We start from the raw sequence: 13997 nt of genomic DNA, 5'->3' as shown, positions 1-13997 counted from the left end.
AACGGCCTCCTGCACCACAGCCGAGGAAGCAAGTCACCCAGGAGCTGTCTGTTGGACCCAGGTCTTCTGTGTCACAACGAACTTGTAGGAACTGAATCTCAGGGAAAGAAAGTGCCCAGAGGTGTGGGTGTGCAAGTCCGATTGAACAAGTCACTGTGCCGAGGCAACGCTCGGAAACTAACAGGGTTCCCCGCACATTTTTTTACGCCTTTCACAAGTTGCTGTAAAACGCAAGGGATTCAAACTACTGCGTTAACGAACGGGAGAGACCCAGCTCCCACCAGAACGTAGCGAGTATGGACCGCTGCCCCGGCAAGCTGATTGTTATACTCAGAGCTCAGGCCTCTGTAGCGATAAGCGAAGCCTTCCTTCAAACTAAGAGCACACGAACGGAAAGCTAGTCATATTTCTGTCACTGAAAACGGGCCATTTAAGGCTGAGACCTTAAGAAATAAACGGCATATTACTACTTGTTACAGAGGACAGGTTTTCTTCAGAAAGCATTAAGCCATGGTCTGCACTGTGGGGATTCCTTTCTTGTGTTCGCTAGGTTAATTACTCAGACATTACAACTAGCAACACTCCTGTGGGGAGCAGAGATCAGTTTCTCTGCACCAGCGATGTGCACAGCTATGAAACCACATTATGGAGCTGCAATCTGGGTTTGCACACTTGACTTTTCCTGCTGCAATCAGACCATGTGGAACAATCATCAATCAAGCCTAGGGCATGGGCCTGATCCTCATGATATAATTTCTCACATAAAGCGCAGAAGGCAGGAGCAGAACCAACTCAGACTACAGAGAGCGACAATTTCTGCTGTTCATTTAAAAATTCATCTCAGCTTTTCTGGGCACACCTGGTCACTTCCTTTCAGGCTCCTAAGAAGAACTAAACCATGAACCTAGCATTTATCACACTGAAGTTACACAACTCTTGTTGAAGGTCAGCAGAAAGTAGACAGGATATAGAGTCTTTACATGCTGGCATCCCATGTAACTGCACCATCTTCATGCTCTCCACCAACAAGCATTAGCGCTGGCTATACTCTCCCTCCATCCCTCCCACACCCATCTCTACGATCACTCAAATGACGCAAGAAACTGGCTTGCTTTTTGTGTGTGTGTGTGTGTGTAGGGGGAAGGAGGGGGCAAAGACTTGAAATGCCTCTATTTGCAATATGAAATTAGCTAGGTTGTTATATTCAGTTATAAAAATCTCAAATTATCAGGGTCAATATTACAGTAACCTCTAGAGCAGTGGTTCTCAAACTTTTGTACTTGTGACCCCTTTCACATAGCAAGACTCTGAGTCTGACCCTCCCCGCCTTATCAATTAAAAACACTTTTTAATTTATTTAATACCATTATAAATACTGGAGGCCAAGTGGGGTTTGGGGTGGAGGCTGACAGCTCGTGACCCCCCATGTAATAGCTTCACGACCCCCAGTTTGAGAACCCCTGCTCTAGAGGCTGACACTAAGATCAGATTCTCACTGTGCTAGGCAACAAGACACAGTCACTGCCCTGAAGAGCTCACAATCTAAATAGAAGAGACAGAAATGAGAGGGAAAAGGAAGTACCGTCCCCATTCCACAAATGGGAGACAGAACCAAAGACATTAAGTGACTTTGATCCACATCTCCCAAGTCCCAGTCCAGCACCTAAACCATAGGACCATCCTTTCTCCCTAACTTATTAAATGGAGTAACTTTACTATCTACCCCAGCTTCACTGAAAGGAGAGGACAGCGGTACACAGCTGTGCAGATCTTTTTCACCCAGTGAGTGCTAGTTATCACACCATCACCCAAAAGCAATGTCAGTATTTCTCCAAAGTTCAGGAGTTTGGAAGGCCCATCTTAATTTAACTGCTACGGATTCATCAGTTTGTCTGTACTTGTTTGTGTGAGGCTCCTAACACACTGAGGCATATAGAACAAAAGAGGCTACTAAGGGAGGTTGTGGGATCCCCATCAGTGGAGGTTTCTAAGAAGAGGTTAGACAAACACCTGTCGGGGGGGTAGAGGTAGACTTGGTCCTACCTCAGCACAGTGGGCAGGGCTAGATGACCTCACGGTCCCTTCCAGCCCGACATTTCTTGCCGAGTTCTGAGACACAGGTATTCCAGAATTCCTCATGCCTGTCCAGGCATCTAGATCATGGTGAGATGTGGGATATAAAAACACCCAATAAAATGAGTATAAAACCAAACACATTTTCTACCATCAACCAGAATTCTCCCCTCCCCCACTTCCAGGAGGTTCTTAAAAGGAAAGTTCTGCCGAAGGAACACGAGAAAAGCCCGTTTCAGTCAGCCCCAGCACTGGCATCCCTGTCCCTGTTTCACTGCTGCTGGGATCCTCTTTTCTCAAGCACAGAAAAGGTTTCTTCGGGCACATTAAGAGAAACGTTACCTGGTTCTTGGAAGTCGTCCTCGTTGGATAAGGTTCGGGATAAGATAAGGATCAGTGCTTCTTTAAACTGGCCAAAGTGGACCTTGAAAGAGAGAAAGACAAATACATAAGTCAACCAGCACAGAGCCTTTAACGTGGGCAAGGAAACCCTGGGTCAAAGTCTGAAGTGATACCGCATTACTCACTCAACATACCCAGGCCACTTCTTTAAATGGACAGATTTGTTTAAAACCAAAAAACTATTGCAAAAGTCTCAAATGAGTCTCAACTTTGTTCACTGGGCTCCGGGGTAAAAAAGGAGTGACAGAGAACGTGAAGAGACATCCCTTACTTATGTGAACGGCAAACAATGCAGAGAGTACAGCTGTGTGTTACAGGAAAACCATTTTGATGCATCAGGTGGATTCTTCTGTAGACCAGCGATCATAATGGTGCTTCCTACCAAACCGCTCGCAGATCAGTGACCCCCAGAGCATCTTTCACAACATAAGGCATAGGGCAGTGTCAAAGCACCAGCGCTGCCTGCTAGATTACCCCGCGTAGAGTCTTTAGACATCACCTCTACCTCAGCACCTTGCCCAACCCAGTCACTTCTCAGTACTTGGCTTTATTTCTCTTTGTATTTGAAGTGTAGTGTCTTCGGCTACGTCTACACTACACAGCTTTCAGCGACACGGCCGTGCCCCTACCGCCGCTAAAAGTCGTGCGGGGTCGCCGCTGTTTGTCGGCGCTCCTGCCAATGAGCGGCGTGTGCGTGGTCGGCGGGAGAGCGCTCCTTCCGACAATGTGCTCTTCACACCGGGGGGGGGGGGGAAGGGGGGGTGTTTGGAAACATAAAAACGGTTTCAAATCAACATTTCATTTCAAATTGACCCAAACAAGAGTTCTGTTTTGGCAAGGGGGAAAAAAAAAAGAAGTCCGTTTCGGTTCAAAACGGATTTTTTTCCCCTGGATTTTTGGGGTCAGCCACTGAACCCCAAAAGCACCAGCCAGTCACTGAGCTCTAAGGCTAAGTACTAGATGAACATTTTCCAGTGAGATCCGAAAGTGGCAAGACTTACGGTCTCGGCCCGGCTCCTGTGAACGTTCTGTCTGCGGCACTCAGGCTGAGTGACACGGTTCCAGTGAAATACAGAGGTCCTAGTGGGAAAGGTGGGGTGACCTCAGGTAGCTAGGTCCAATCCCATGGAGGGCTCCGATACCAGGGCTGGGACATCGAATTGGATGCTGTATTCACCAAGGAGCTAGAGCAGGGAGCAGAACACTGAGCTGATGCGATCCCAGAGGTCGGTGTTGCCAAGCAAACCAGCTACTGTGTTTTGGAACAGCTCTGAGCTTTTTCAGAGCACACAGCTTAACGCAGCCTGAAGTACCATCACTGCTCCTGCATCACCCCAAGAGGAGACCTGCTCCCAGTCACCCAAGATTCATAGAAAACTCACCATCCTCACCATGGGGGTTAGCTGGTGGCAACGACAGACTCCCCTTTTACACCGACTCCTGAGAATGCTAGAAAGCAGCTCAGTTACCCAGTGAAGGAAAGAATTCGAACACTGAACTACATGCATAATCCTGACTTAAGAATAGTTAGCTAGAAGAGACCCATCCAACCCTCAGACAGTGCAGACCAAGGTGTGTTTCAGTACTCTGGCCAGGCTAGTTTTAAGTTTCTTGCTAAGCTGTTTTGTGAAACGTTTGAGTGAATGAACATTTCGTTAGCTGGAGACTTCTGGTTGGACGGTCCACAGTGAAATAGTAGCCATATGGTGACGAGTGACGTAGAAATGCTTATAAATAGCCGTAATTAAGCCTCAGAACACCCACTCAAACGAATAGGGGAATTTCACCCCTTTTGGCACTGGTGTTTTGAGCCAACATCCTGACAGACTGAAACAGCAGTGCCTTAGTTTATACTTTCAAGGTCATCCACAGGACGAGAAGTCTTGGGTTTTAAATATGGTAAAACAAGAAGGTGGGAGGATAGATTCCCACACGTGATTTGAATTCATGCCTTTCCGTCGCCCTGGCCTTTCTGCATGGCCTGTAAGAAGCCCTGTTGCTTTACCGCCATTAACAGTAATGTGACACGGCCTTATTTGTAGAATCAGATTTCTGAATGCCACCAATTCCAGACACCCGGGCTGCCGAGCTGCCTCCAGTTTGCACAGCGAGCCAGAAAAAGAAAATGACAGGACAAGGGGTGAAGCTATTTACCATGGCTCAGTTGCAAGCCACAGTTAACCTCAGGGATTTCCCTTTCGGCCCGATGAATCTGAACAGAGTTCTCAGCGTTGTACAAGATTTGGGTTGTTGGGTTTTTTTTTTACTTCCTGAAAAATATCCTGTGCTAGTGGCACGAACTGCTGAGGCCTTGTCTACACTAGCAGACTTGGGAGCCATACTGGTGCAAACTCTAGTATATGGGACCAAGCTGATAACTACCACTGGCGGGGCTGTCCGGGGAGTGAATGACAGCTAAGTTTTGCTAGTTTCTACACAGTCACACAGCGTTAACACACCCGCATCACCAGACAAGCCATCTTTACTGACAAAGGGGTTGCGGTTTTTCACCTTGGGTTAACCTAAGCACGTGACCCACCCTGAGGTAAATAGTGAAGACGAGGCACTTTAGTTTAACCATGAGGTAAACTAGCTGAAGTCAACACTACGCCCCCGTCTAGCTCCACTGAAGTAAAAACCACAGAGCCTTGTCCGCATTGTGTTCTTAACTTCAGGACAGCTACACTGAGGTTAAAAAATCCCGCACCTTTCTTAGCAGCGAATGACAAGGCCAGAGAGAGATTTCTCCTTATCCCAGGGCAGATCACAGAGCACCCAGACAGCTACGCAAGAGTAACAATATGCAGACTGCCGCACAGGCACGCCGCTGCTAAGGAAAGGAATCAGCTCTCCGCTCACCTGCCAGCGTAAATCAATTCTGGAGGCAACGGTCCAAGCTATGCAAGTCACCACTAGATTTTTAAACATATGCACAAGAAGGAATTAAACGGAGTTAGATACATGTTCAGTAAAGAAACTTGTTAGCGACGACGTCACCTGAACACTAATTGACGCCATTCATTCGCCGTACATTTCAAAATGCTGGTGTACTTCAAAGGGCAGTTTACAGGGATGGGAGAATTTGCCTGATTAAAAAAAAAAAAAAAGACAACAACTTGACATTTAAACTAAGTGAGCATGAATAAAAGATGAAGGAGTTAGATTAACAGTTGCACCCTGCATCATCCTCTCTGGGGTGTGTTTGGGGGGGGTGGGCTTCAGATTCAGCACCAGGAAATTGGCCCAGTAATAACAACAGGGTACCCTAACCCTGTGCTGAATATATTAACAGGTAAACCATTTTCAGCACCGGTACAAGGGACCCACTGCTGGCAGCCCTAAACCAGTGTAGCTGGGGCCGGGGACAGGGTCGAAGGAGTCACTTGCTCTTGTTTCCACTTCCCCCATCACATTCCTTGTAATTTTCTCTCCAATTGGAGAACGATGGAGAGCGCTGTGCGATGAAGAAGGCAAGTCCTAGCAGTCAGAGCCACCAGCTCGCTTTGCCCGAAGTACCAGTGCGTATGAAGCTTAGCACCCATAAAGATTTACTCAGCCGACTGCCAAAGTTACCAATCAATCAGTGCACCAAAAGGCTGACTAAAGCCAACTGGGCAAATTCAGGGGTGTAAATTACATATAATCTACTTTAGTTAATGAGTGGTTGAGAAAGGTGCTAAAATACTATTAAACATGACTCCTAAGCATCACTCGCATGGGCTTGCTGCTTAATGTAGTTAGTGGATTATTCCCACTGTACTATATGGGACAAACTCCAGCTACTTGTAAATTGCTGGTGAACATTTATGTGCGATGAGCAACACGTAAAAAAAAAAAGGGGGGGGGGTCTGTTCTCCCATCAGTGTGCAAGGGATACAACCAATAACTAGTGAGAATTATTCAGATACCTCTCTTAGCAGTGAGACAAAAAATAACCCCTTAAGTACTCAACAGTAGGTATGTATAGCTAGCGAAGGGGGGGGGGAGGGTATTAGTATATTGTTCTCACCTAACAGAGTGCTCATTGTTTTGAAGGAAGCTGCTGCCCGACATAGCAATGCTAAAGGCTTAAAGAGATATTTCCTGCCAAGTCAGAGTTTGCTATGCAATTGAATGAGTTTTACAAGCAGTGTTAAGGAAAGGGAAGGAGAGGGCAGGGAAGGAGAGCAGAACCAGCGCCTTTCCCTTGGTGTTTAACTCTAGCCAAACAGCTGCACACGGGACAGATGGCTCTCATTTTTATCACATGAAGCAATTTCACCATGACCGCTTCAAGCAGACTCCAAAGGAGATTAGTCTTCAGGGAAGGAGCTGATAGTAGTCTTAAAAAATTAACATTGCAATCAGCTATGCAATGGAATTAAACATGCAAATAATTAGTCCTACAATACATCACTGCAAGTTACAAGGATAGTGTGTTTAGCAGTGAAACAAGAACCCCAGGTACTTGAGAAAATTTACAGATGCTCCACCCAACATCCACCTTGCCCTGCCCAAAATTGAGACTTGGAGACTCAAGTGATCACATTGGAAAAGGGCTTGTAGGCCTCTCATGAGGAATATAATTTGGCATGTGTTCTCTGAGCGCTAAGATTTAGCTGCTAGAGGGACACGGTCAACGGAAAGAGTGAACATGTGAGTGTTGCTTTGTTTTTTAAACCTGCTTCTGTCAGACAGTAAAATCATTAAAATCAAAGACCAGGCGTTGGGCGGGGGGGGGGGGGGGGGGGAGGAGGAATTATTCTCTTTTTGTTTATACTGCACATTTGATCTTGGCTGTCCAAAGGAAGCGATGAAACAGACCTTATGCTTGTATGAGTCTTTCACAAAAAATCATTCAAGTCTGGAGAAAATGCAACTGCTAAAAGTAAAAAAGGAACACACCCAAAAAACTGACCAGGGGACCCCCAGGCAGACAGCATCTCAAACTCAAAGTTACAGTTTGAAAATCTAGTTGTCCCTTTACACCATAGATCCTCAAGCAATGGCTATTGCCATCATACTATTGCTTTACTGACACGTTTATTTCCCAGCCATATTTAAAGGCCAGTGGAGGTACAGTACAGAGAGATTTGAAAAAGCTTGTCAAGATATGGAAGTGGAGGTACTGTTCTATCAGACAATCTGCGACACAGCAAAGCCTGTACGAATACACTAACACAGCTACTGAATAGACAGGAGAACCTCAGAGTTACGAACTGACCAGTCAACCACATAGCTCATTTGGATCTGGAACTACATAATCAGGCAGCAGCAGAGAGAAAAACAAAAAAACCCAAATACAGTACACTAAAAAAAAAAATCAAGGGAAAGCAGTATTTTTCTCCTGCATTGTAAAGTTTCAAAGCTGTATTAAGTCAATGTTTAGCAGTAAACTTTTGAAAGAACAGCCAGAGCGTTTTGTTCAGAATTACACACATTTCAGAGTTACGAACAACCTCCATTCCTGAGGTTTTCGCAATTCTGAGGTTCTACTGTAGCTCCATTGACCTTAACTTCTGAAAAACAGTCTTAGAAACTCAAGATCAAAAAAACTCCTAAGCCCCTTCAAATCAGAAGGCAGAGAGCACCGGGGTGAAATAGTTACAGTATAGGTAAAGTTTAATGCTCTTTTCAAAGTGCTTTTGATGATGGAATTAAAGGGAGCCCAAATGACATTTGAGAGCTCTGCCAGTTGCTAGATTCTGAAGTGTCTAGGTCCTGTATACTGTTGATATAGCATTTACTACAAAGCTCCTAATGCATAACAAACAGGAAATACAATGGAGTAGAACGACACTACATTATTTCTGTCTGGCATTAGCAACCCAGTGGCCCAAATGAGGATCAGGGTCCCATTGTGCAAGATGCTGTTACAAACAGGCAGGGAGGAAAGGTCCCAGTCCCCAGGCTTTACAGTGATTGCCACTATTTAGCAGATTTAGGCTACTGGGAGAAAAAATTGCAGCGGGGGGAAAAAAAAGTTGGGATTGGTGCATTATTTACGATAACCTTGCAAAATTATCATGCGGATTTCTCATCCCATGCACCTAATCTACTCGCCACGTCCTTACAAGGAAGAGGAAGGCAAAGACTAAATTATACTGTAGTCACCCACTGAATAAGGCATCTTGTCCCAGGTGAGAAGAATTTTCCAAGTACAAGTAAATCAAAAGACAATATGTACATAGCTAGGATGGCTCAGTTTCCCCACGGTAATCAGAGGCTAACTGAACTGTGGGTTGCAGAATTTTCCTGACAGCGTTTAGAAATCCTGAGACCCATTTTTAGAGAAGGAAGCTTCCTATAAACTAGCATCCTTATTAGCACTAGAAAGAAAAAACAGAATTATAGCAATATAGGCCTAGAAGGGACCCTGCGCTGGTGTGCGTGTCAAACTGTTCATTATTTTCACTATTTGCCTCAACACAATCCAAATCAACACTCTTCAAGTTACCAGATTCTCTCATGGGAGAGGTACCAGCTTCTTATATTTCCCTTTTCCTTGTTCTTCATAGAAGATTCTCTACTTGAAGTCCTCTGTTTGTGAATTCATTCCCACAGCAACCAACCACACTGTCACAAACAGAGAACTATTTCAGGTGGAGAATAACCTGGAGATAGATGAATTCTTAAACAGACCATTTTATATGCACAAAAAAAACAGCAACAGAATGGGAGAGAGATACTGAATGTTACCGTGGCAGACTTTGCTAAGAGATTTCAGGGAGGCAGCAGGCAGCCCTTTAAAGGTGAGCTGCAAAAGGAAAACAAACGGAGCAGGTGCTCTCTGTGCATGTTTGCCTGTTTGCTTTTTACATCAGGCGTATCAGTCTGAAACCTGACCTCTTCTAGCCTCTCCTGAAGAAGGCCACAAGGGAGTCTTCAGCCTTGTTTACACCAGAGTTTTAGCCATTGGTATCACTGCAGGATTCAATCTGCTTTAAATCCAGGTACAGTTTACACTGGTACAGCACATCAGCACTAAGGGTTGCCTGGGTGTATCTACCTCAATGGCTACGAACCCCAGTTTAGACCAAGTCAGACTGCCCACCCACCTCCAGTAGGTATAGGCACAGCGTGAGCTGTTTAATACATGTCTTTACAATGTGCTGGACACTTGGACTGCTTGAGCCTCAGTACTCCCCAGAAACAGGGGCTGGGAGATCCAGAGGTTTTAGCCTCCTGCGATGGAACCAACCCACTCCTCCCAATACCAAAGTCCTCCCATCAAAGAGGCGTCAGGATCAGCAGGAAAGAATTAGGAGGCTGTCTTTATACAGCATGAAGGAACAGCATAGAGCACTACCAGAAACAGACTCTCTTTTGTGGTTCTTTAAACTTAAGATTCTCGGGATGGAAACTTTGGTTTTGTCTCCTTTTGTTGAAAATCATTTGAAAGACAAAGTTTCCTTAAAGAGCTATTTTTATCATTGGGGCCCTGGAGGAAAGTTAGTGACAGCATTAAATGCTGACTAAACATAAGAAATGGCTACGGAGATCTTTATGAATCTACGTAGCGGTAAAGCTAAACTGATCCTTCACAAGCAGGAAACGCTCCGGTATTACAGTTCAGCATAAAGCTTCTGCCGTCCGAAAGGAACTCGGTAAAATACATTCCAATAGCTCCGTGGTCTAGCCCCACAGGTCAACTCTAAGGCAGGGACCACGGCTTCTTGTTTTGGGAGGCACAAAGCACATTTTCGGTGTGGCTGAACCAGAAGCACATCTGATGCAAGAGTCACACGAACACTAATATTTTTATTCCCCACTGAGCACTACTGTGCATTTGTGATGCAAGAACCACAGTTAACTGTTAAAGTCCAGAAAATGGACGGAAATCTACAAGCACCCTGGCTACTGTATTTCAAAAGGCACGATGAAATGCACCCCACAGAGGAATTTGAAGGGTTGCTTTGAGCACTGCCTTAGTACACAATGGAGAGAAGAAAGGATAGTGAGAGTTGCATTAGTCCTGCTGCAAGACAAACTATTGGATTTATATAACCAAGACATACTGTGAAGGTAGAGTGGATTGGTTAATCCTCAGACTTATGCACAGAAAGGGGTACGTTAGCTTAATTCAAACGGACATGACTCCAGATAACCACCAAGTACATCAGAAGCAGTATTTGTTGTATGCATTGCTATATACCTTTCATCACCGGGGCACTGGGCAAATACCATACTACATGCCGCGACTTTGTGTATTTATTATTCATAGGCAAACATCAAATACAAAAGCTTGCACATGGCTTGTCGAGTTGCAACTGCTTAGACATGTCAGTTCGTTTCTCCCCCACCCCACAAGTGTCCTTTAAAACAAGGTTTCTTTTTAAATACACAAAACAAAAGCCACTCGTAGTGTGGAGAGTAACCATCTGTAGGAACTAGATTGGTGCTGATGTAATAGACCTCCATTAGGGAGCAGCATGTTTCCTGCCATTCTCCTGACAACCTCCCTAGGAAACCCAAAGGATCTGATAACCATTAAATCAGGCTCATACTCAGGCAGGGACCATTGATGCTACTAGCTAGTGGTCTAAGCGGGGAGGCGTGAGGAGAGGTTAAGACAGATTATTAGAACAGTCACTAAGACACGAGACTAGAACGGAACTTCCCAAAGCCAAAAAAAACCCCCAAAAACCTGTTCTTGGGCTTTATCATCCCCTCAGAAAAGCTTTAGGAGATTAAGCAAGTTGTTATAACTACGCAAGAGCGATTCAGGCCTCATGACATTCTTTAATAGCAGCCTCTTCTTTTCCTTAGGCTGAGCCTTTCCGACATTTCATTTGTACCCTCTCCCTGTTACTCTCCAAGTGGGCAGTGCAATCTGACAAGGGACTTCCTTCAAACTTTAGAGCTAGCATAGCTGGCCAAATTCCCTGGCAAAATTCAAGCTACCAGGCTTTCGAGGCACCCCTTATTCCCTCCCCTGCCCCCCCGTCTGCTCTAACATTCCGGCAGCGAAGCCGGATGATAGCGTCTGAATAGAAAAAGTTCGAGCCGGTGTGGAAAGTAAGTAACTAGTATTCAAGCCAATGCCATGCTGCTATTTGGAAAGGTCAGAAGTCTCCTCTTGTATCCATTAATGCTTCCCTGCCAGCAAGTCCCATCATCAGCAAGAGCATCTCAACTTTTTGACAAAGTTATTTGGTCTTAGAGAAATTCGGTTTGGTGAGAAATTCTCAGGTCAAATTATTGCGCTTGCCCTAGTCTGAAGCAGAGGAAACTTGGCCCTCACTTGCCCAGTTTTCCTGATTTTAATGAGTAGTTATTATATTTAACAGGAGTTTTATGAAACAAAGGCTTTCAGTGCCAAAGCTCTTCATTTTCAGGGGCAGGCGTCTTGTGCAATAGGATACAGCCCAGCAAGATGTGGCATTAGTTTCCAGATTGAAGGTCCCATGGTGCACCTGGTTCACACTGAGTACGGCTGCTACTCTGAAAACTGAGCAACATGCTGATCTTGAAGTCTATAAAGCAACCATCACACCCTAATGCAGCTTTAAAAACCGAGGAGCATTCACTTGCACCGCGGCTATCCGGACAAGCGGATACCAAATCTGGTACACAGTATCACGGTACACAGATTCTGCGAGCTATCAAGAGGGAAGCTTGGCTGTGGCAAACAATTCACAGACCACAGCTGCTCCTCAACATGGTCCACCCGCTCAGGAGTCACAGCCGTGTATTCTGGTTACATCTGAGGAAATCCCATGCTCTCTGTAGAGTGGGAGGATACAGTGGTCTGTAAATGTAAAAGATCAAAGTCATGTCTGAGACTAGCCTCAGTTTTAAGAATTCTACAATAATTGAGGCCATTAGACAAAGACTGAACACCCCCTCCCCGCAAACTGAAACAAAGCCAGATCACTCACATGGAAAGTTCACAGACACCTGTAGAACCAAAGATGGCTCGTTTCAAAGCCTGATGCCAGGAGTACATTTGGACAGAGTGTCATAAGGGTCGGTCTAAAAGTTGCACTCATTTTACTAGACATGTTGATGTTGCCTTGTGGACACACTTAGATGAGTTTAAATCTGGTTTATATCAGTGATTTAACAGGCACAAGCTAAATCGATGCACCATCTTACATCGGATGAAAATAGGTTTAAAAGAGTGTAAGAGTGCACCAAACAAAGCTGCACCAGTTTAAATAAATCAGGGCAACATCCCACCTCAAGTTAAAGGCAGCTTGTGTGTAAACAAATCCCATTAGCTGAATGCAATAGTTGAAGCAGAAGTCACTCCGCTCTGCATTAGGAAGGAAGTGACTCTGGCCCAAAGACGCAGTGTCACTGACTTCCTTAAAGTCTTGAGAATTGCATCCATTAGCAATGGTTTTCTTCCTCATTGTCACTAATTCCTCTTTCAGCAGCTGCTCTGTGCACTTGTTTCAGTTCAAGTGAAAGCCATGGGAAAAGAAACCTATTTTGTTACGGTAACGATTACGCCAGAATTGACTCACGTTTGGCTCCTGCTTACAAGCAGCTGAGAGGAGAGGCGGTCACTGCATAAGCATCATTACCTTTTACAGCAGAGGAGAGACGCAGCCTCCTACCTTCACCTAGCAACATCAGCACAGTTACATCTGCACACGCTGCATCGGTGCAGCTCCGTGGGGTAACACACCAGCGCAAGCCCTGCTGTGCCCTGGGGCACCAGATTGACTTGAGGGTTTGGTGCCAGTGTAACTCTCTACCCCATTGTGGGCTTCCTTAGCCTAGAAACGGCCTAGGTTAGGCCATTAGCCTGTAACAGGGAGCACTGACAGAAGCCCTCCAAAATACAGTTTGCAGGAAAAAGCGGCTTTATTGACTAGAAGCCATTAATTTACAGTACTAACCAGGATTCTGAATTAAATAACCAAAAGCTCCCGTGTGCTCCCACGAGAGGCAACAATCAGGGCACGCTACACTTTTTCCCATTATCCCCCTTTGTTAGGCAGTTACAGGAGGTAGGCCGTGCTTGTCGGCTTTCGCAGGGGCCCAGGGCCTCTGCCAGTTACGCTCTCCGTAGTCAGTCAGCCTTACCCTGCCAAGAAGGTTGCCTTGCAGAAGCGTCTGTTGCAGCGCTCCAGGGGCCACTTCCTCCAGATGTAAGACGTGACACAGATCGGTCAGCTCCTCCTGCCCCAGGGATCCAGTGCCCGTGGTGTCAAAGCTGTCAAAGAGCTCCTTGAGACGGGCTTCATACTGGTCCTGCTCGGCTTCATCCATCCCATCACCCACTACGCTCACCTGCCAGGAGGAAGAGACATTGGACGGTTACACTGATGAAGGGCTTTGTCGGACGTGCTTTAGCACACTGAGCGATGCAGGCAATTGCACAGGAAACCATTTCACCAGCCGTGCCGGGTGAGAAGTGTAGCAACCCAAGCACTGAGGTGAAACCAGGCTAAAATGTCAGAGAGGAGAAACAAATCAGCTGCCCCTACTGGGCGAAAGAAGATGCTACTTCGATGGCTCTGCGCCGAGGATTCTTCAGAAGCTCTAATACATCTTGGCTTTACTGAATTGCACAGCCCAGCAACAGAGAA

The 13997-nt window shown here is 45.7% G+C and overlaps 1 protein-coding gene across 2 annotated transcripts in view; it reads right to left on the bottom strand.

Moving 5' to 3' along the window:
• NIN (ninein) overlaps positions 1-13794 on the bottom strand; it is a 90495-nt gene extending 76701 nt beyond the window's left edge. The window contains exons 1-2 of one of the 2 annotated variants that reach the window (XM_077819669.1): positions 13492-13794; positions 2416-2497 (exon numbers count right to left, since the gene is read on the bottom strand). In XM_077819669.1, coding sequence (XP_077675795.1) covers positions 2416-2497; positions 13492-13677 — 268 coding nt within the window. In that variant the 5' untranslated portion in view covers positions 13678-13794. The remainder of the gene's footprint in view (positions 1-2415; positions 2498-13491) is intronic. The other variant, XM_077819670.1, reaches the window with a different exon arrangement.
• Positions 13795-13997: the final 203 nt, after the last annotated feature.

This window comes from Eretmochelys imbricata, chromosome 6 (assembly GCF_965152235.1).
Source record: "Eretmochelys imbricata isolate rEreImb1 chromosome 6, rEreImb1.hap1, whole genome shotgun sequence".
Taxonomy (NCBI): domain Eukaryota; kingdom Metazoa; phylum Chordata; order Testudines; family Cheloniidae; genus Eretmochelys; species Eretmochelys imbricata.
Note: the sequence above shows the minus strand (reverse complement) of the source record. Positions and strands in the feature narration are given on the sequence as shown.